Raw genomic sequence first — 23,660 nt, forward strand, 5'->3', positions numbered from 1 at the left:
GGACACACTTTCCGCATTCCTGATGAAGGGCTTATGCCCGAAACGTTGAATTTCCTGTTCCTTGGATGCTGCCTGACCTGCTGCGCTTTTCCAGCAACACATTTTCAGCTCTCAAAATAAATGCCAACATTGCATTTGCCTTCTTAATTACTGACTCAACCTGCAAATTTATCTTGAGAGAATCCTGGACTAGAACTCCCAAGTCTCTTTGCACTTCAGACTTCTGAATTTTCTCCCCATTTAGAAATTTGTCCTTGTTTATATTCTTCTTACCAAAGTGCATAACCTCATACTTTGCCACATTATACTCCATCTGCCACTTGTTTACCCACTCTCTTAACCTTTCCACATTCTTCTTAAGCCTCCCTGCCTCCTCAATATATCTGTCCTTCTACCTAGCTTTGCATCATCTGCAAACTTATCCAGAATGTCTTCAGTTTCTTCATCTAGATCATTAATGTTTAAACTGAAGACTTATCACTGGTGTCATCTTGAGAAAGACCCTTTTATCCCGACTCTCTGCCAGACAGACAATCTTCTATCCATGCTAGCTCCTTGCCTCTTAACACCATGAGCCCTTATCTTATTCAGTAGTCTCTTGTGCAGCACCTTGCCAAAGACCTCTTGAAATCCAGGTACATAACATTCATTGGCTCTCCTCGGTCCAGCCTTCCTCAAAGGACTCCAGCAGATTTGTCAGGCATGACCTCTCCTTGATGAAACCATACTGACTTTGCTCTCGTTTACCATACACTTCCAAGTATTCAGACATCTGATTCTTCACAGCGGACTCCAAAATCTTACCCACTACCAAGGTTAGGCTAATTGCCTGTAATTTTCTGTTTTTTTGCCTGACTCACTTTTTAAACAGGGGTGTCATGTTAAGCAATTTTCCAATCCTCTGGGACCATCCCTGACTCCAGCAATTCTTGAAAGATCACCACTAACGCAGCTGTTCACCGCCATTCATTATTAGATGCAGTAGGACTGCAGAACCTAGATCTGATCCAACGGTTGCTAAATTGCTAAGCTCTGCTTGTCCGTAAGCTTTAACCAGGATGACAACGTTTGTTTGATGCTGCTCCTGACATGCCCTCTTGCAATCTTCACTAAATCAAGATTGATTCCCCTTGATGGCAAAGGTAGAATGGAAGATATGACAGGCTGTGAGGTTGCAGGCTATGTTGGAGTACAATTCGGCCACTGCTAATGGCCCACAGCATCTTAAAGATCTCCAGCCTTGAACTGCTGTGTCTCTATTCAAACACGGTCTCATTCAGCGGGGGTAGGGTGGGGGGTGGGGTAGGGGAAGGGGTGTGTGTGCCTGTGTCTGGGTGTTTTTGAGATGGAAGTGGTAGTGGCGGTGATGCACACGGTAATCAGGTGGTTCCTTGCCCACAATATGTCATAGTGTCCGGGTTGATGTTTCGGACTCTCACAACAATGTCATCCCACGTTATACTATTGTGGAGCCATCACTATTGGTTCTGGCCTGCTGGTGTAACAGGACATAACCAGGGATGGTGACAGTGGTGCCTAGAACATTTCCTGTTAAGGTATCATTCCATGTCATTCTGTTCAAGCATTTTCTTAGAACAATATTTTTGACCTGGTAGTATTCAAAGAGATATGGTCATTTAAAAATGTCACAGTAAAGTGTTCCTCTTGCTAAGAATGGTCATAACATGGTAGAATTTCAAATCTTGTTTGAGGATGAGGAATGAAAGTCTGTAACTGGAGTCTTACCCTTGCAATTATTGTTATTTAAGGTGATTAAAACAGACTTGGGTGAAGTAGATGAGAAAATAAGACTTAAAAAACTAAGACTGTGGAGAAGTAATGGACATTAAAAGAGGTATTTCATTACTCTCAACAAAGAACATTGAGAAAGAAAGTCTATCCATGGCTAACTGAGAAAGTCAATGGTTAAAAGAAAAGCTGTGATAGACTGGAAGAATCAAAATCTCCTGGAAACTAAAGGAGAAATTGGTGGCGTATGAGGGGAAAGACGACCAGCAAGTATAAAGACATTAAAACCTTCTACAAGTGTCCAAAAAGAGAAAAAAGCTAAAAGGAGCATTAATTTCAAAGGCGATCGGGCTGGGGAGTTAATAATGGGAAGTGGCAGATACCTCGACAAAAGTATTCTGCATCTACCTTCACAGCAGAAAACACAAAAAGCACTCCAAGAATAGTAAAAGAAAATTGTGGGACAAGGCTGGGGGTTGAGAAACTGACACAATCAGTGGTGAAGAAATACAAGGGAAACATATGAAACAATTGGCTGACAAGACCACTGGACCTGAATCCTCGGGTTTAAAAAAAAAGTCTGCAGAAATAGTGGATGTATTGTTCAAAATCTCCCAAAACTTCCTAGATTCAAGAAAAGTCCCAGTGGATTGCAAAACTGTAAATGTGCCACCTGTTCAAGAAAGGAGCAAGACCTAAAACAGGAAACCATAGGTCAGTTAGCCGATCAGCACGTCATTTTTTCTGAATAAATTAATCATGATTTCTCTTTCACAAAATCATGTTGACTTTGCCCAACTGCATATGATTTCCATCATTCTCCTTAGTAAAAGATTCTAGCAATTTTATATGATAGATGTTAGGGTAACTGGCTTGCAGTTTCCGGTCTCTTTCCTTTCTTGAATAAAGGTGTTATTAAAAAAAACACTAAGAAAAGGTATTATTAAATCATGAGCTATTTTTCAATCTGATGTGACATTTAGAATCTAATGAATTTTGGAAGAATATATCCAATCCAGCTAGGAACTTCTTCTAGGATTCAATGATAAGGTCCATGTGTACTTGGAAACTTGCCAGCATTTGGGTCTAATACTTTTTCTAGCATCTTTTCCCTGGTTATTGATAACTTCATTTAAGTTCCTTCCTTTGATTTCACCTCTTGATTTACAAGGATCTTTGTAAAGTTTTCTAAGTTCTCTACAGTGAAGACAGACATTAAATTTCTGTTCAGTACATTGCCATTTCCTTTCGAATTTTACCCCCAAGTAACAACTTCATTAAACCCTTCCAGTATCAATTTCCCAGATTCACTCTATAACTGACCAACAATAGTTTTAATTACACTTTTCCTGTTAAATACTTGTTGAATTTTTTATTAGCTCCTTTCATATTACTAGCCAGCTGTCTCACTTTTTTACGAGTCATTCTTTGCTGCTTATCAAAAATTGATCCATTTTCTGGCCTACCATGTAATCCTTGGATATGTACATCTTTTCTTTCAGTTTGATATTGTTGTCAATTTCTTTAGTCATGGATGAAACATCCTTCTCAAACAGCCTTTCTTTCTTTCCTGTTGCTGCAGTTAAAGGAGCCCAAATGTCTTTACCCTCTAGTGCAACCCAACTAAAGGTATGGATGAAGCCCCTGCTGCTGGTAGTCCCTGCCCCGAAGCAAAATAAAAGCATAATCCCACTTGGTAGTTGCTGTGAATGCGTGTCACAACATCAAACTACTCACAATTCAACAAAATAATTGTACTAAATTAACAACTGAAAAGGTTGCAAGTAGACAGTGTGGTGATCAAGTGTTACACCATTTAAGTAGGAGGTGGTTAAAGAAACTACTGTTAAGATCTGTTGCTAAGGGAAAGTGGAGAGCTTTAGTCAATCAAAAGCAGAGAGATTTGAAATCTAATGTTTCTTGCTGACTAATAACATCTTCATATTAAAATATAAAATAGGCAACAAAGTTATTCCTTTGTGAACCATGTAATTTAAAATGGGAATGTTCTTTTCAGATTAATCACATTAGTTCCAATGAAAGCTAAACAAGGAAATGAGAAAGTAGCATAAAAAAACTTTTGTTTTACTGAATTTACTAAAAGGCTACATTGAGAGACAAAACGGCTCATCCTGCGCAACACCTCATTTTGGCTAATTCAGTTAATATTTCACATAATAGGATATTTTAGGTTGACACGTGACAGTGTCAAATAAAATCAGATTAGTCATCAGCCAACATGCGCACTCAGTTCATACCTGATAATTGCAAACATAGAATTGAAGTTCTTGCATTCTCTGCAGTGTAGGGCAATTTTGATGAAATGTTTAATTATCTTAACCCTTTTCCACTGAACAGTTTCCTTCAAAATCTCAGTTGCGACCCAAAATGTCTCCTGATTGATAATATCCTCAAACTGCTTAAGATGTACATTTCCTGTTTTCGACTCTCTTTTGAACAGGTCATCTATATATTCAGTGGGTTCAATGTTACGGAACAATTCAAAGTCACGCATTGAGAGCTGAGTTGCTACTTCAATGGTACTGAGTTGCAGCAGAGATATTTGGCTTTCCCTTAATAATTCCTGGGCATCTTCATCTGAGCAAAGAGTTTCTGTTTCCATATTATTCTTCAGATAGTACCTGAGCAATGAGATAAATATAAGTTATATTGCTTTGAAACACCACCATTTTATAGCACTTGTTCAACATAATCCATAGCTGCTCTCATTTAGCTTTCAAATCAGAATCTGCTTCCAAATGTGCATATCACCTTCTCTCCTCCATCATCCCTTAATTCTAGGTGCTCTTTGCTGACTCAATTTTGAAAGTTTCCACAGGCAATAGTCAACTACCTGTAAATGTTGATTCTTAATTATACTTTTAGTGATGTAATTTTTTAAATTAAAAAATGGGACTGTTCCACAAATGTAACAGTGCTTGAAGCATAGTAAAGTGGACTATAACATCCCAGAAGTGATCAAAACACTTGGAAAATTATAATCTAAGTTCTAAACATCATACAATAAAACTTGCAAAAATACAAAATAATGCTAGGATTCTAGTACATTCCACAGTAGAGATCAAAACACTTGGAAAATTATCAGTCTTGGACAAGATGTACCAATCTTGCAACATGTTACAGAAATAATTAGATTAAAAAACTCTCTGCATGTAACAGTCTATGGTTTTCTTACCTGCCGTTCAGTTGGATTCGGTCAGCAAGTTTGGATAATTGATCAGGCAATCTCCTTTGCTTGATGACACCTTCAGGGCTTATAGAAACCTCACAGAGTGAATAAGTTTCAGGTGGCGCAGTCAGTCCAAATTCATGAACAGAGTGGGCAACAACTTCTTTTGCAGTTGTATCTTTGCTGATGATGATGTAACAACTTTGTTGGTCTGCTTTAAAGACTCGAATAACTTGATCTGGTATGTCTGTTTATGAAAAAGTCAATTATAAATATATATCCACAATCTGCATTGCCTTGCCCATATCTTAAGTCAAACATTTGCCTTATACTGAATACATCCTCCCTAAACACACAAATACATCTGAGATCTCACTTATTGAATGACAAAACAATGGGGGAGATCCAGTTTTTTCCAGCAAAACATTCACTCTGTTGTTCTGCATAGTTACTTAAACAGAACAGTTAACAACACTACTTTTTGGAATACAGGTGACAGAAGTAACATGGATTAATTTGTTGGTGGGTCAGCAGTTGGAACTCACTCCGGGAACAATCAAGTCTGTTTCAAAATGTCTCCAGAGTCAAAATAAGAGAAATCATGTATTAGAGAGCTATCACAAGCCGCATAACAGTTTTACATAATAAAAAGAGAAAATGCTGGAGAAACTCAGCATGTCTGGCAGCACCTCTGGAGACAGCAATAGTCGATGTTTTGAGTCTGATATGACTGCTTCAGAACTCCAATGTTCTAAAGAAAAATTGAACTTGAAGTGTTAAATGTTTCACTCTCCACAAAGAATGCTATGCCGGCTGAGTTTCCCTCACATTTTCTCTTTTCTTTATTTCAGATTTCTAGCGTCTGCAATATTTTGCTTTCATTTAACAATTTTATACTGTTTTTGACATTTAAAATATAAATTTCAAGAATTATCAATACAAAGAACAGCCAATGATGATTTTGTAGAAGGTCCAGTGAATCAAACTAATCTGTAGTATATGGCAAGTTATCTCATTTTAGCTGGCAATCAGGGTTGGGGTGGATGGGTGGGAACAGCTGGAAGGAAGCTAGGGAAGAAAAACTGTCCAGAATTTCTAGTGGCAATGACAACTAGCAAACTCTGCTAGAACCACAATGGATGAGGAAAGAGTTTGGCTTCATAATCAGTTACCTGTTGGTGTCCATCAATCACGTGAATACATGAAACAAGTTAATTTGAATGAGATAGTACACAGCTATCACCATCCATAAAATCATTCACTAGCTTTACTTGCTACATACAGGAGTGCAACAGTGTAAAAACGGCAAAATTAGAAGAAAGCACAAATCAGAACTTTGTTCAGAATGCTGATGTTTTTCCCTATCTGCTCGCTGTAATATATGTATCAAATGATCTATGATGGTGCTGATACTTGTCCACTCTGAACTGTATAAGATGGTTTAATACAAGAGAAATCTATCCAATGACTTACATGGGTAAATGATAACGACTTACATGATAAATGGCACCAATCTAAGCTACTGTCAAACTTCACTGGGGTAGTGCAGGGAGTCAAATCCCATTAGTCCCAGAGTCATGAAATAGAAAGATTTTATATAAGTATGCAAAGTTGCCTAATTTACCTATTTCTTTACATCCGGTTGACATAAAGCAGGGACCAGGTTCTGTACTTCAAAAGAATTACTATTTATTACAAATAATAGATTTTAACTACAGGTAAACATTTAAGAATCCTTAAACATATAACTCGATTAGTCCCCTCAAACAACAGCAAAGAGGTTAAAAACAGCAAAGAAAAGCTAATATTGTTAGTGATATATGGACTCCCAAATAGTAGACAAACTGTAGGAAAAGGAGCATAAATCAACAAATCATAGCTTGTAAAATTAATACAGCAACAATTATGGGTGACTTTAATCTTTAAATTGATTGGATTAGGCAAATTGGAAAAGACATCTATGATGCCAAATTCAAAGAGTGAATGAGAAATAATTTTCAAGAACAATATGTTATGAAGCCAACCACGGAACAAGCTGTCTTGGATGGGAACAGGTAATGGGTGAACTGGTTTCCTCCCAAAGATGTGCAGGTTAGGTGAATTGGCCATGCTAAATTGCCCATAGTGTTCAGGGATGTGTGGGTTAGGCGCATTAGTCAAGGGTGAGTGTTGAGGGCAGGAGTAGGGGAATGGGTCTGTCTGAGTTACTCTTCAGAAGGTTGGTGTGGACTTGTTGGACCAAATGGCCTGTTTCCACAATGTAGGGATTCTATGATACTAGAGGATTGAAAAACTGCAAATGTGACAATGTTATTCAAAAAGGGAAGGAGACGATAAGCAGGTAACTATAGACCAATTAACCTACTGTTGGGATAATGTTGGAATCAATGGTAAAGAAGTAAAAGCAGTATATTTGGAAAATCATAAACTAATCATAAACTAATCAAATAGAGTCAGCATGCTTTTATCAAAGGGAAATAGTGTCTGATTAATTTGAGTGTTTTTCAAGGAAGCCACAATCAAAGTCGACAAAGTCCCTCATAAAAGGTTAAGCCACAAGATAAGAGCCCACAGTGTTGGAGGCAGTATATTGACAGAGTCATAGAGATGTACAACACAGAAACAGACCCTTCAGTCCAACTTGTCCATACCAACCAGATATCCCAACCCAATCAAGTCCTACCTGCCAGTACTCGGTCCATGTCCATCCAAACCCTTCCTATTCATATACCAATCCAGATGCCTTTTAAATGTTGGATAGGAAAACTAGATAATAGGCAATAAACAACAAGTAGGGATAAGTGGTTCTTTTTCAAGTTGGAGACCTACAACCAGTGGGGTTCCACAATGACCAGTGCTGGGACCGCAACAATCTATTAATATCTTGGAGGAAGCAAGTGAATCATAGAATCCCGACAATGTGGAAACAGGCCATTTGGCCCAACAAGTCCACACCGACTCTCCAAAGGGTAACCCTCCCAGACTCATTTCCCTACCCTATTACTCTACATTTACCCCTGACTAATACACCTAACTGACACATCCCTGAATACTATGAGCAATTCAGCTTTCCCAATTCACCTAACCTGCGCATCTTTGGATTGTGAGAGGAAACCAAGCATTCGGAGTAAACCCATGCAGACACAGGGAGAATGTGCACACTCCAGCTCAACCGTTGCCAGAGGCTGGAATTTGAACCTGGGTCCCCGGACTGTGAGGCAGCAGTGTTAACTGCTGAGCCACCTAGCAGCTGACACAAACACAGGTGGAAAGGCAAATTGCAAGAGGGATACAAACAGTTTACAGAGAGATACTGATAGGTTCAGTAAGTGGGCAAGAAGTTGATAAGCAGAGCAGAATGGGAATAAATGTGAAGTTGTTCATTCCGGAAGGGGGAGCAAAAGAATAGTATTATTTAAATGGAGTATGTTTAAGGCTGAGATAGATAGATTCTTGATCAGTAGGAGAAATCAACAGATATGGGGAAAGGGCAGGTGGGTAGATGTGAAGAGTGTCAGATTAGCTGTGATCCTATTGAAAGGCAGAGCAGACTCAAGGACCTGAACAGCCTTTTCTTATTTCTTATGGGCTTAAAGTCCCCCTACACGCATGTAGACAGACAAAACAAAATGGTATTATGGGTAGAGGGAGAAAACTGAGAAGGCAGTTCAATAATTCCTGCTGTAATAACATTTAAAAGAGACTGATGAAGATGGTAAAGGAACATGGGAATCACTGTAACATGGCAGTTGGATCAAACATTGGCTCAGAAATAGGAGACAGAGAGAAATAGCAGAAGACAGTTTGTGCAACTGGAGACCAGTGTTCAGTGATATACAACAGGAATCAGTACTCGGCCTGTCATTGCTCATCATATGATATGTAAACAATTAACGAGAGAATGTGGGTGTGGATGATAAGCAAGTTTGCAAATGACACCAAGGTTGGCCAGGTGGTTGACAGTGAGGAAGGTGGTCTTAGGTTACTGGAGAATATAGACAGTTTGTGCAGATTAGTGGCAGATGAAACCTAATTTTGATAAGTGTGAGGTGATGTACTTCAGGAAAAGTCCCCAAAAAAAAGTGAGTACAAAATGAATGGCAGCTAACAAAGAAATTCAGAGGTATACAGGTGCTGGTCCTGGGGTACAGGACAGGTTAATTGGGTAGTTCAGACAGCATACAGGATACTTGCCTTTATCAGTTGTGGCATAGTTTGTAAGAGCAGGAGGTAATGTTGGAATTCCACAGTTAGGCTACAACTGGAATACTGCATGGACTTACTGCACTATAGGAAGGATGTGATCACACCAGAAGGTGTGTAGAGGGATTCACCAGGATGTTATCTAGGTTGAAGTAGATTAGCTATGAAGAAAGGCTAGATAGGCTCAGGTTGTTTTCTCTGGAGTACAGAATGCAGAGAGGGGACTCAATTGAGCTGTAAAAGATAAAGAGGTGTATGGATATGATGGATGAAAGCAGCTGTTCCCCTTAGTTCAAGGATCAATAATGAGTGAGCATTATTTTAGAGGTAAAGCAGGTAGTTTAGAGGACATTTGAGAAAACATTTTTTCTTCCACAGGACTGCGAGGGTCATTGAAGCAGGCAATTGAAATGTCATTACGTTCAAGCTATTCAAAGTGGGACTAATGTAAACCCAGGATTGTTTTTCTGTCAGTGCAGATTTGATTGGTTGAAGGGCCCCTATGGACTGTATGATTCTGAGAGATTTTTTTTGGCTTCTCATGACTTGCATTTTGGTGAACTGCCTCTTCCCTAATCCTTCGGTTTGTAACTTATAAGCCCTCTGACTTCTTGGTTAAAAGTAACAACCTACAGCAACAGCCTGCAGTAAGAGAAAATAAACTGACTTTCGCCAGATTGTAACATAGAGAAAAGGGCACCACCTCCCCTTTCAGAGGTCCAAAGACTCTATCTTTCACACATCATCATTACATCTTACACACACCTCCTAATGGTTGAACAATGTTTGATGTAACAATGTAAACAGCACTCACAATAAGTACTAATAGCTTTTTTCAAAACATGCCATGATGTGGAGGCACAGGTGTTGGACTGGAATGGACAAGCTCAGAAGTCCCATGACCTCAGGTTATAGTCCAACAGGGGCTTATTTGAAATCACAAGCTTTCAAAGCACTGCTCCTTTGTCAGGTGAAGTCACGAAGCAGCAGCATGCCGGCAGCTTGTGATTTCAAATAAACCTGTTGAACTATAACCCGGTGTCTCATGACTCCTGACCTTTAAAACGCGTAGAGATCCCTTCTCAGTCCTTAGTTTGTCAAAGCAGGCTTTTCCCATTTCAGTCAGTGAGAGAAGGTACAGAAGAATAACAAAAAGATATAGTCTTTACACTATACATAAGGAGATTGGAGGCAGATTACAGGTTGAGTGAGTGGGCAAAATTCTTATTGATGGGGGTATAATTTGGGAAAAAAACAATGCTTGTTCAATTTGGCAGAAAGAATGAAAAGCAGAATATTAAATGGAAAACGACTGTGGAATTTCAAGGTGCAGAGGATTTAGGTGTTCTAGTGTATAAATCACAAGAAATTAGTATATAGATACAACATGTAACCAAAAAGTTAATGGTATGTTATTCTTTATTACAAGAATGGAGAGTAATTTCCATCATACAGGGGTAGTGATGAGACATGATATCAAATGCTGTGTGCAGTTTGATCTCCTTATTTAAGGATGGATGTAAGTGCATTGAAAGTGGTTCAGAGGTGGCTTATTAGACTAATAACGGGATTGCATGTGTTTTTTTTAAAAGAAGAATAAGTTGGACAGGCTGTTTTCAATGGAGTTTAGATGCCTGAAGGGTGACACAATTGAAGTAGGTAAGATCCTGCACATTTTTGACAAGATGTATATGCAAAAGATGTTTCTTCTTCTGGAGAAGTCCAGGAGAAGGGGGCATTGTTTTAAAATTAGGAGTGACCAATTTAGCACAGAGGTGAGGAGAACTTTTTTTTTCCCCGGAGAGTTCTGCAACTTTGGAATTCTGCCTCAGAAGACAGTGGGAAGTGGAATCACTAAACATTTTTAAGGCATAGCAGTTTAGATTTTCGTTAGTCAACAGAGTCAAAAGTTATTGGGTTAAAGGGGAATGTAGAATACAAAACATAAAGTGATCAGTCAAGATTTTATTGAATATGGGAGCAGATGTAAGGAGTTAGGTGGTCTACTTTTGCTCCTATTTCACATAATCCATATGTTCACACAACAGTTAATCTATGGTTTGATTCTCGTCCAGCTGATCTCAGGCAGGCACTAGTTCAGGGTGCAATGAACATTGTGATATTTAAGACTGGAGATGAATAAAAGGAAATGAAACAGGCAGCTAAAAAAATGTGTAAATTGAGAGGATACTGGTTGAGGAAAGATTTGGATTCAGCTGTACTATTCTACATGGTTGAACGGTTTGTTGATATTCACATTTATGCTGGAGTTGGGGTAGGTGGGGTGTAACAGGGGATTTCCAAATCTAAACGAGTCTTTGAGAGGCAGGAAAGAAACATTAATAATGTATATCACAATGAATCAACTACTTTATTGTTCCATAAGCATAATTTATCATGATACCCACAATAAGCTATATTAAACTGAACTCTAGTAAAATCATAATCTCTAAGTGGCCTATGGTCTTCACAGCACAGAGCAAGCTTTAGAAAATTTAAGGTTGATTGACTTGTAACCTCAAGGCAACAGTAAATTCCAATCTTCCAATAATTTATTTCTTGTCTTTGACAGGGATGAAAATACTACAAAGTACCAGAATGCCAATTATTTTGATGGAGAAGCAGTATAGTCCTGCCTGAATGCTGAAGATAGCTGGCTGACGACTGATGTAATTGTGATGTACTGATTACTGATACCAGCTGTATGCAATTCAGAATGCAGAATTGTTGTCTTGCATTGCAATACTGTTATATTCAAGACTAAAATATGATTTTGATACTCTATGATGCGCTACTCGATCCCCAAGAAAATACTTCAAGGATACAAGTGACTAATTTTCAAGTTAGAATTTCTTATTTCATATTTTTAATACTGTCATCCTTAATCCTCACAGAGAACAATAACAGTTTCAATCATGTGCATATTTTATACTTTTTTTGGCAAAATAATCTAGGATTGAATATTGTAAATAAAACAAATAAGTGCAAATGCTGGAAATCTGAAACAAGTATAGAAATTGCTGGAGAAGCTCAACAGGTCTGGTAGTATCTATGGGGAGGAAACAAAGCTAATGTTTTAAGCCCTCTGACCCTGTTTAAGAACTTGAATCAGCCAGGAAAATGTGGCATGGGGATGGGAATGAGTGAGCAGATGGAAGGGGAAGGAGGCCAGTGAAGGAGGGAAGGGAGAACGTGAGAGAGAGTGACAGTGAGAGAGCAAGAACGAGAGAGGAGGAGGATAGACAGACAAAGGGATTGTTGATAGCAAGCCAGTTCTGAGAAGCTACATAGATGAAAATGGAAACTATGAATAGCTGAAAATGGGTTGGCTGAAGTGAAAGCAATCCATTTTGTAACAGGTCCTAGTGTTGGAGGTACACAATAGACAAGGAACAGCGTGTTCACGATCTGAAATTGTTATATTTGCTATTGTGTCCTGAAGGCTGTAAGGCACCTAAGTGGTAGCCTTGGTGCAGGGAGTGACATTAAGTCTCTGGGTTAGGCTGCTGCAATGCAATGGATGCCTGCCTGCTGGATGAGTGAGCAGAATTGGGACAGAAACTGTTGGCAGGGCTGAGGTGGTGAATGGAGGTAGAAATTAGAGCAGGTTTTGGGGAAAATGAGCCTCTTTCATCCACAAGGACAACATCCTGTAACACTTAATTCAAGATGGTGGAGCAGATTTCCAGACTGAGAATATGAGACAGGGTGCAAGTGTGAGCGAATGAGAGAGAGAGAGAGAGAGAGAATCAGAGAGAATGCGAGAAAGCACAAGAGAGAATTGCCAGGAATTGGTGTTGGAGAGACTGTTAGGTCTGAAGGTTGATAAGTCCCCGGGGCCTGATGGTCTACATCCCAGGATAGTGAAGGAGGTGGCTCGAGGAATCGTGGATGTGTTGGTGATTATTTTCCAGAGTTCAATAGATTCAGGATCAGTTCTTGCGGACTGGAGGGTGGCTAATGTTGTACCACTTTTTAAGAAAGGTGGGAGAGAGAAAGTAGGAAATTATAGACCAGTTAGTCTGACCTCAATGGTGGGAAAGATGCTGGAGTCTATTATAAAGGATGAAATTATGACACATCTGGATAGTAGTAACAGGATTTATGAAGGGCAAATCATGCTTGACTAATCTTCTGGAATTTTTTGAGGATGTAACTCTGAAGATGGACGAGGGAGATCCAGTAGATGTAGTGTACTTGGACTTTCAGAAAGCTTTTGATAAAGTCCCACATAGGAGGTTAGTGAGCAAAATTAGGGCGCATGGTATTGGGGGCAAAGTACTAACTTGGATTGAAAGTTAGTTGGCTGATAGGAAACAAAGAGTAGTGATAAACGGTTCCATTTTGGAATAGCAGGCAGTGACCAGTGCGGTACCGCAGGGATCAGTACTGGGACCGCAGCTTTTTACAATATATGTTAATGATATTGAAGATGGTATTAGCAATAACATTAGCAAATTTGCTGATGATACTAAGCTGGGTGGCAGGGTGAAATGTGATGAGGATGCTAGAAGGTTACAGGGTGATCTGGACAAGTTAAGTGAGTGGTCAGATGCATGGCAGATGCAGTTTAATGTGGATAAATGTATGGTTATCCACTTTGGTGGCAAGAACAGGAAGGCAGATTACTTCCTAAATGGAATCAATTTAGGTAAAGGGGCAGTACAGAGAGATCTGGGTGTTCTTGTACACCAGTCAACGAAGGTAAGCATGCAGGTACAGCAGGTAGTGAAGAAGGTAAAAACAATGACTGCAGATGCCGGAAACCAGATTCTGGATTAGTGGTGCTGGAAGAGCACAGCAGTTCAGGCAGCATCCGAGGAGCAGTAAAATCGATGTTTCGGGCAAAAGCCCTTCATCAGGAATAAAGGCAGAGAGCCTGAAGCGTGGAGAGATAAGCTAGAGGAGGGTGGGGGTGGGGAGAAAGTAGCATAGAGTACAATAGGTGAGTGGGGGAGGGGATGAAGGTGATAGGTCGGGGGTGGGGGGGGAGAAGAGGGTGGAGTGGATAGATGGAAATGTAGATAGGCAGGTAGGACAAGTCATGGGGACAGTGCTGAGCTGGAAGTTTGGAACTGGGGTGAGGTGGGGGAAGGGGAAATGAGGAAACTGTTGAAGTCCACATTGATGCCCTGGAGTTGAAGTGCTCCGAGGCAGAAGATGAGGTGTTCTTCCTCCAGGTGCCTAGTGGTGAGTGAGTGGCGGTGGAGGCCCAGGACCTCCATGTCCTCCGCATAGTGGGAGGGGGAGGTGAAATGTTGGGCCATAAGGCGGTGTGGTTGATTGGTGCGGGTGTCCCGGAGATGTTCCCTAAAGCACTCTGCTAGGAGGCGTCCCACGTGGTTAAAGATGCCCTCCAATGCATCTCGTCCACATCCCGCACCTCCGTCCTCAGACGTCCTCTCAGAACACTTCAATCCCAGGGCATCAATGTGGACTTCAACAGTTTCCTCAATTCCCCTTCCCCCACCTCACCCTAGTTCCAAACTTCCAGCTCAGCACTGTCCCCATGACTTGTCCTACCTGCCTACCTTCTTTTCCACCTATCCACTCCACCCTCTTCTCCCCCCCCCACCCCGACCTATCACCTTCATCCCTTCCCCCACTCACCTATTGTATTCTATGCTACTTTCTCCCTACCCCACCCTCCTCTAGCTTATCTCTCCACGCTTCCGGCTCTCTGCCTTTATTCCTGATAAAGGGCTTTTGCCTGAAATGTTGATTTTACTGCTCCTCGGATGCTGCCTGAACTGCTGCGCTCTTCCAGCATCACTAATCCAGGTAGTGAAGAAGGCTAATAGCATGCTGGCCTTCATAACAAGAGGGATTGATTATAGAAACAAAGAGGTTCTTCTGCAGCTGTACAGGGTCCTGGTGAGATCACACCTGTGTGCAGTTCTGGTCTCCAAATTTGAGGAAAGACATTCTGGCTATTGAGAGAGTGCAGCATAGGTTCACGAGGTCAATTCCTGGAATGGTGGGATTACCTTACACTGAAAGACTGGAGCGACTGGGCTTGTATACCCTTGAGTTTAGAAGACTGAGAGGGGATCTGATTGAGACATATAAGATTATTAAAGGATTGGACACTTTGGAGGCAGGAAACATGATTCCGCTGATGGGCGAGTTCCCAACCAGAGGACACAGCTTAAAAATACGGGGTAGACCATTTAGGACAGAGATGAGGAGAAACCTCTTCACCCAGAGAGTGGTGGCTGTGTGGAATGCTCTGCCCCAGAGGGCAGTGGAGGCTCAGTCTCTGGATTCATTTAAGAAAGAGTTGGATAGAGCTCTCAAGGATTGTGGAATCAAGGGTTATGGAGATAAGGCAGGAACAGGATACTGATAAAGGATGATCACCCATGATCATATTGAATGGTGGTGCAGGCTCGAGGGGCAGAATGGCCTGCTCCTGCACCTATATTCTATTGCCTATTGAGACAGACAGAGTCAGAGAGAGACAGAGTGAGAGACAGATTAACAAAGACAGAGTGTTTGCCTATTGAGACAGAAAGCGAGATAGAGACAGACAGAGACAGACACATAGAGACAGAAAGCGGGACAGGGAAGGGGGGGCGAGACAGGGAGGGGACGAGACAGGAAGGGGGGGCGAGAAGGGAGGGGGACAAGACAGGGACAAAGAGAGTGAGACACAGAGACAGAGCACAACACAGAAAGAGAGACAGACAGAGAGAGAGATAGAGAGAGAGACAGAAAAACACCCTGCCCCATGAACGCAAAGACTTGGGGTTTAGCATCAGTCTGTTGAGTTTCATGATGATGCACTGCAGAAACCAGTGACCCTGAGGAGGCATCATCCTTGAACTGAGCCACAGCAGACTGTGTAAGCTAGGACTTCAAAATGTGCCACTACAAAAGCTTTGTCAGATTTTAAGGAATGTCTGAGAGGAGAGTGTAGTTTGTGCAGCTGAAGAGATGATCATGAAAAATGCAGCAAAGAAAATTTTGGAAAACAATAAGAGAACTGCCAATTCTCAAAATCAAACAAAAATAGAAATTGTTGGAAAATGTTAGCAGATTTGGCAGCATCTGTGAAGAGAAATCAGGGTTAATGTTTCATGTCCGGTGACCCTTCTTCAGAACTGGAAAAAGAAACATGCAAGAGGCCTGAAAAAGAGGGAAAGGTTGATATCCCAGAGTGTAATGGGCACTGCTCCCTTTAATTTAAAAGGTGAGAGGGGAACAGACCAGAGATCCTGTGGTCGTGAACAAGTCTCCCAGATGGTATGTTGCATCCCCGGTGCCAGAGTCAGGGATGTCTCATATCAAGGATTCTTAAGGGGAAGGGTAAGCAGCCAGAAGTTGTGGTACGCATCAGTACCAATGACATAGCTACGAAAAGAGAGGAGGACCTGAAAAGTGAATATAGGGAGTTAGGTTGAAAGTTAAAAGGCAGGACAAGCAGTGTAGTAATCTCAGGATTGCTACCAGCACGACGCTCTCCTATAAGACATTCCTTAAAATCTGACAAAGCTTTTGGAGTGGCACATTTTGAAGTCCTGGTTTACAAAGTCTGCTGTGGCTCAATTCAAAGATGATACCTCCTCAGGGTCAAGGGTTTCTGCAATGAGTCATTACGTAACTCAACAGACTGATCAACCCACAAGTCTTTGCATTCATGTGGCAGGGTGTAAGGGGATACAGGCTATGAACACAGAGTGAGTGCAGCTGAATGTGTGGCTGCAGAGCTGGTGTAGGAGGGAGACGGCTTCAGATATGTGGATCATTAGGATACCTTATAGAACATAGAACATAGAAGGATACAGCGCAGTACAGGCCCTTCGGCCCTCGATGTTGCGCCGACCGAATCCTACCTAACCTATACTAGCCCAATAACTTCCAAATGCCTATCCAATGCCCGCTTAAATGACCATAAAGAAGGAGAGTTCACCACTGATACGGGCAGGGCATTCCATGAACTCACAACCCGCTGTGTGAAGAATCTACCCCTAACATCTGTCCTATACCTACCACCCCTTAATTTAAAGCTATGTCCCCTAGTAACACCTGACTCCATTAGCGGTAAAAGGTTCTTAGTATCTACCCTATCTAAACCCCTAATCATCTTATACACTTCTATCAGATCTCCCCTAAACCTTCTCTTCTCCAATGAGAACAGCCCCAAGTGCCTCAGCCTTTCCTCATAAGATTTTCCTACCATTCCAGGCAACATCCTGGTAAACCTCCTCTGCACTCGTTCTAAAGCTTCCACATCCTTCCTATAGTATGGCGACCAAAACTGCACACAATACTCCAGATGAGGCCTCACCAGAGTCTTATACAACTGCAACATGACCTCAGGACTCCGGAACTCAATTCCTCTGCCAATAAAGCCCAGTACACCATATGCCTTCCTCACAGCACTATTTACCTGGGTGGCAACTTTCAGAGATCTGTGTACATGGACACCAAGATCCCTCTGCTCATCCACACTACCAAGTAGCCTACCATTAGCCCAGTAATCCATCATCTTGTTATTCCTACCAAAGTGAACGACTTCGCACTTAGCTACATTGAATTCCATTTGCCACATTTCCGCCCAGCTCTGCAACTTATCTATATCCCGCTGTAACCTACCACTTCCTTCCTCACTATCCACAACTCCACCGACTTTTGTGTCATCCGCAAACTTGCTTACCCAGCTTTCAAGTCCTTCCTCTAGATCATTTATAAAGATAACAAAAAGCAATGGTCCCAAAACAGATCCTTGTGGTACACCGCTAGTAACTGCGCTCCAAGATGAACATAATCCATCAACTACTACCCTCTGTCTCCTTCCAGCCAGCCAATTCCTAATCCAAACCTCTAATGTATCCTCAATGCCATACCTCCGTAGTTTTAGCATTAGCCTACCATGGGGAACCTTATCGAACGCCTTACTAAAATCCATATACACAACATCTACTGCTTTACCCTCATCCACTTCCTTAGTCACCTTCTCAAAGAACTCAATAAAGGTTTGTGAGGCACGACCTGCCCTTCACAAAACCATGCTGGCTATCCCTGATCACGTTATTCCTACCCAGATGTTCATAAATCTTATCCCTTACCATTCTCTCTAAGACTTTGCCCACCACTGAAGTCAGACTCACTGGCCTATAGTTACTAGGGCTATCCCTACTCCCTTTCTTGAACAATGGGACCACATTCGCTATCCTCCAGTCCTCTGGTACTATTCCCGTTGACAATACCTTCTGGGGAAAGTGGGACCTGTACAAGGAAGATGGGTTGCACCTGAACTGGAGGGGCACCAATATCCTGGGCAGGAGATTTACTAAAACTCTTCGGGAAGGTTTAAACTAGTTTGGCATGGGGATAGGAAGTAGAGCTATGCATCAGAGGATGGGGTAGCTGGTGAACAGGCAGATATAGTGTGCAGAGTCTGCAGGGAAGGAAAGACAGTTGATAGGGCAAAGTTACAGTTTGTGATGGGTGGAAGTATGTCTATTTTAACACAGGAATATAGGTCAGGAATAAGATGATGAACTTAGAGCATGGATCGGTACTTGGTACGTTGTGGTGGCCATTACAGAGACTTGAATATCACAGAGACAGGAATGATTGTTGCATGTTCCGGGATTTAAATGTTTCAAAAGGAATAGGGAGGGAGGTAAAAGAGGTGGGGGATTGGCATTGCTAATCAGGGATAATATCACAGCTGCAGAAAGAGAGGTTGTCAAGGAAGGTTCTGACCACTGAGTTAGGATGGGTGGAGGTCAGAAACAGGAAAGGAGCAGTCAATTTATTGGGAGTTTTCTATAGACCTTTCCCCCCCCCCCCCCTCCCAATAGCAACAGAGACAGGGAGGAGCAGATTAGCAGGCAGATGTTGGAAAGGTGCAGAAGTAACAGGGATGCTTTCATGGGTGACTTCAACTTCCCTAATATTGATTGGAACCTCCTTAGTGCAAATAGTTTGGTTGGAGCAGATTTTGTCAGGTGTGTCCAGCAAGAATTCCTGACTTAATATGTAGATAAGCCAACCACAGGAGAGGCTATATTGGATTTGGTGCTAAGCAACAAACCAGGTCAGGTGTCAGATCTCTCAGTGGGAGAGCATTTCAGTGATAATAACAACTCCTTTACTATAGTTTTGGAGAAGGATAGGAACAGACAGAATGGGAAAGTATTTAATTGGGAGAGGGGGAATTACAGTGCTATTAAGGCAGGAATTGTGGACCACAAATTGGGAATAGATATTCTCAGGGAAATGCACAACAGATATGTGGAGGTTGTTTCGGGAGCACATGCTGCAAGTCCTGGATGGGTTTGTCCATTAAGGCAAGGAAGGGATGGTAGGATGAAAGCACCTTGGATGACAAGAGATGAGGATCAACTTGTCAAGAGGAAGAAGAAAGCTTACCTAAGATTGAAGAAGCAAGGATCAGAAGCAAGGATCAGACAAGGTTCATGAGGGTTACAAAGTAGCCAGGAAGGAAAAAGCCTTGGTGGGTGGGATTAAGAAAAACCGAAGACGTTCTGCACTTATTTGAGGAACACTAGGATGGCCAGAGTAAAGGTAGGATCGAACAGGGATAGTGAAGGGAACTTGTGCCTGGAGTCTGAGGATGTAGGGGAGGTTCTTAATTAATACTTTGCTTCAACATTACTAGTGAGAGGGACCTTGTCATTTCTGAGGACAGCGTGAAACAGACTGATATGCTTGAATGGGTTGATGTTATGATGTTGTTGTGCTGGAAACTTTGAAAAACATGATAAGTCCCCTGGGCTTGATGGGATATGTACCCAAGGTTACTAAAGGTAGCGAGGGAAGATTGCTGCACCTTTGGCAATAATCTTTGTGTCCTCACTGTACACTGGAGTAGTACCCGATGATTGAAGGGTGGCAAATGTTATTCCCTTGTTCAAAGAAAGGAATCGGGACAACCCTGGGAATTACAGACCAGTCAGTCTTACCTTGGTGATGGGCAAATTATTTGAGAAGATTCTGAGAAACAGGATTTATGATTATTTGGAAAAGCATAGTTTGATTAGTGACAGTCAGCATGGCTTTGTGAAGGGCACGTCATACCTTACAAGCCTTACTGAATTCTTTGAGGATGTGACAAAACACGTTGATGAAGGTAAAGCAGTGGATGTCATGTGTATGGATTTTAGCATGGCAATTGATAAAGGTTCCCTTCGTAGGCTCATTCAGAAAGTGAGGAAGCATGGGATACAGGGAAATTTGGCTGTCGGGATACAGAATTGGCTGGCCCACTGAAGACAGAGGGTGGTAGTAGATGCAAAATATTCAGCCTGAAGCTTGCTAACCAGTCGTGTTCCACAGGGATTTTGGGACTTCTGGTCTTTATGTTTTTTATAAATGATTTGGACAAGGAAGTAGAAGGGTAGATTAGTAAGTTTGCTGACACAAATATTGGAGGAGTTGTGGATAGTGTGGAGGGCTGTTGTAGGTTGCAACAGGACATTGATGGGATACAGAACTGGACTGAGAAGTGGCAGATGGAGTTCAAACCGAAAAGTGTGAAAGTTATTTTGGAAGGTTGATTTGAATGTAGAACATAGTGTTAAAGGCAGGATTCTTGGCAGTGTGGAGGAATAGAGGGATCTTGTGGTCCATGTCCATAGATCCCTCAAAGTTGCCACCCAAGTTGATAAGCTTGTTAAGTAGGCATACAGTGTGTTGGCTTTCATTAGCAGGGGGGTTGAGTTTAAGTGCTGCAAGCTTATGCTGCTCGAGAAACCCCTGATTAGATCACACTTGGAATATTGTGTTCAGTTCTGGTCACCTTATTATGGGAAGTATGTGGCAGCTTTAGAGAGGGTGCAGAGAAGATTTACCAGGATGCTGCCTGGATTGGAGAGCATATCTTATGAAGAAAGGCTGAGGGAGCTAGGACTTTTCTTACTGCAGCAAAGAAGGATGAGAGATGACTTGATAGAGGTGTACAAGATAATGAGAGGCATAGATAGAGTGGACAGCCAAAGACTTTTTCCCCAGGGCAGAAATAGCTACCACAAGGGGGCATAATTTTAAGGTGATTGGAGGAAGGTTGAGGGGAGATGAAAGAGTGTGGTGAGTGCGTGGAATGCACTGCCAGCAGTGGTAGTAGAGTCAGGTACATTTGAGAGATTTAAGTGACTCTTGGATAGGTATATGGATGATAGTAAAATGAAGGATATGGAGGTTAATTTGTTCTTAGAGTAAGAATAAAAGGTTGGCACAACGTTGAGGGCCAAAGGGCCTGTATTGTGCTGTACTGTTCTATGTTCTTAATTTTTCCTGCCACTGTGTGGACCTCAGAGGTCTGCACATAGTAACAACTTTTGCAAGCACAAACTATGTGCCTGAATGCCAAGTGGTACATATGGAGCTTCCCATATGCTGCATGGCCTCACAACTTAGAGAATATGTTGTTATAGGGCTAAAGGTTACAAAGGTAGGGAAAGGTAAAACTGTGGAAGGAAGTCAAAATAGGATTAGACATATTTTTTTAAAGTACCAAACTGTGGGACAGGGGTGAAGGATGAACAGAACTTGATGTGATTTTTGACATGCATCAGAGTTTTGCAATGGGTTACACATGATTTCAACCTCAGTTACAGAGACCACAATGTTCACTATCACAGATGCTCAGCTAGCTGGACAATAATTCTCTAAGTTTGTTCTGGGTCTTTTTTTAAAAGTTGATATGTCATTGGCAACAGAATTCAGGTATACATCCACACAAGAGACTCTGGAAAAGAAAATCAGCTTTCCTGTAAGAGGCAGCTGATTCACATTTAGAGAGATGGACTCAGACCAATTTCACCCTGGGGGTCTTTTTGGCTGCTAGTCTCTGTGAATATAAGGAATAGATTTTAAATGTTATCAAGAGCTCAGCCAGCAACACTAGACCAGTATAAAAGGGTCTTATCCTCTCCTTAACCTATATTCCAATTAGGATGTGCTGGATCAGAATGTATTAACACAGTGTGACATTAGAGAAAGTATTCTATTCCCATATTTAACACCTTGAGGCAAATAAAGTGAAAATTTGCAATTTAGGGCGAAAATGTCTCAAGTTTTCACATGGGTTAAAATGTTATTTGTAAAGTTAAATCTTGAAATAAAAAAAAACGGGAAAGCGTGAAGCCTACTTATGATGAAAATATCAGTTGTTACAGCACAAATATGTGAGATTTGAATAACAGCTGCAACGAGGATGTGTTATTGAAAACAAATCTCAAGGGAAACAAAAGTGGACCATTTTGAATTAAATTTATAAAATTCCTCTATCTTCTTTTTGGAGTACCTTGCATTGCTATACCACATACTTCCAATGGCAGGGATGCAAGGTTGATAACTTGCTTCAAGACTCTATATTTTAGCTGGCTCCCAAGGAACGCATGGAACAGATTGAGAACAATCCTCAATTTGATTTTCATTTTCCCTTTTGGGAAATTACCAGCCACAAAAGCAATTACTTCAACTCTTGATACAGTTAACTGACTGAGGTCAGCAACCTGATACATGGTGGGGAAGTGAAATATAGTAAGCAAGACAGATAAATTCCTGTTCAAGGTGTTGCACATAGATTGTATGAAGTGTCATGTCATCAAATGGATGTTGAGCTAATGGGAAATTGCATCCAGTTTCATGAAGAGCTTGAGAGTTCTAGCAAGTTCTCTCACGTAATGCTCTGCCCTTTACTTCATTATATATGCACCACGCCTCAGGGCATGCTCTGACTTGACCTAGCACTTGTCAGCAGCAGCGTACTCGCCGCTATAGGATTTGCTGGGATTTTCACTGCTGGTGCCATACTTAAGGCCCAGCTATGCACCAGGTTAATCACTACCAGCCACTAACAGCACTTCACAGTACACATCAGAGATGGCGAATGAGAAAAAAAATTTTCTGAGCACATGTGGGTGGCACAGAAGACACTTCATTACAAATAGAAAGTCAGATTTCTAAATGTATTGCCACTTGGTATCACCATCTGTCTGACCGACTGTCGAAGTAAGTGCAGCGACAACAATCAAACTACGCATACATCACACCATGTTTGAATCCTCTCTAAGACAGTAATGTTCTTTCCCCATGGCCAGCATAGCAATAACATAGAGTCACTAGTCAGGACTGACTGTGGTCCACCCATCCCCCCCAGAAGACAGCCTTGACTGATGAGTAACCAGGCCCGTGATTGATTTTTATGGAGCTCCTGACTAATTTAGCACTAATTCCCTGTTTGATTGCAGTGGACTTGCAGGTGATTGTGGCACACTCTCTGGATGCAGTGTTAAAGAACCCTTGACACTGACCACCCAAAGCATCTGACTGATTTGTGTTCAAGCTATTGGACTAATAGCAGATGATGTCCTCATCTTATTGTGCAAATTCTCCCTAAAATGACTGAGGATTCCTTCCCCCACTTAGACTTTCAAACATAATCAATTATTTGAAGCACAGTCAGTGTTTTCCTTTTAAACAGCTCACACATGCTGCAGGTATGACACAGATGTAGCACAATACTGTAAAGCAACATGTA

At 41.5% G+C, this 23,660-nt stretch overlaps 1 protein-coding gene across 7 annotated transcripts in view; it reads right to left on the reverse strand.

The window, feature by feature from the left end:
- The window catches only part of LOC132823438 (rap guanine nucleotide exchange factor 6-like), a 397,644-nt gene that overhangs the window by 53,927 nt on the left and 320,057 nt on the right, over nucleotides 1-23,660 (reverse strand). For all 7 annotated transcript variants that reach the window (XM_060837290.1, XM_060837289.1, XM_060837288.1 and 4 more), the window contains 2 exons: nucleotides 4,946-5,186; nucleotides 4,008-4,391 (listed from right to left, as the gene is read on the reverse strand). In XM_060837290.1, coding sequence (XP_060693273.1) covers nucleotides 4,008-4,391; nucleotides 4,946-5,186 — 625 coding nt within the window. The remainder of the gene's footprint in view (nucleotides 1-4,007; nucleotides 4,392-4,945; nucleotides 5,187-23,660) is intronic.

This window comes from Hemiscyllium ocellatum, chromosome 16, assembly GCF_020745735.1.
Source record: "Hemiscyllium ocellatum isolate sHemOce1 chromosome 16, sHemOce1.pat.X.cur, whole genome shotgun sequence".
Lineage (NCBI taxonomy): Eukaryota > Metazoa > Chordata > Chondrichthyes > Orectolobiformes > Hemiscylliidae > Hemiscyllium > Hemiscyllium ocellatum.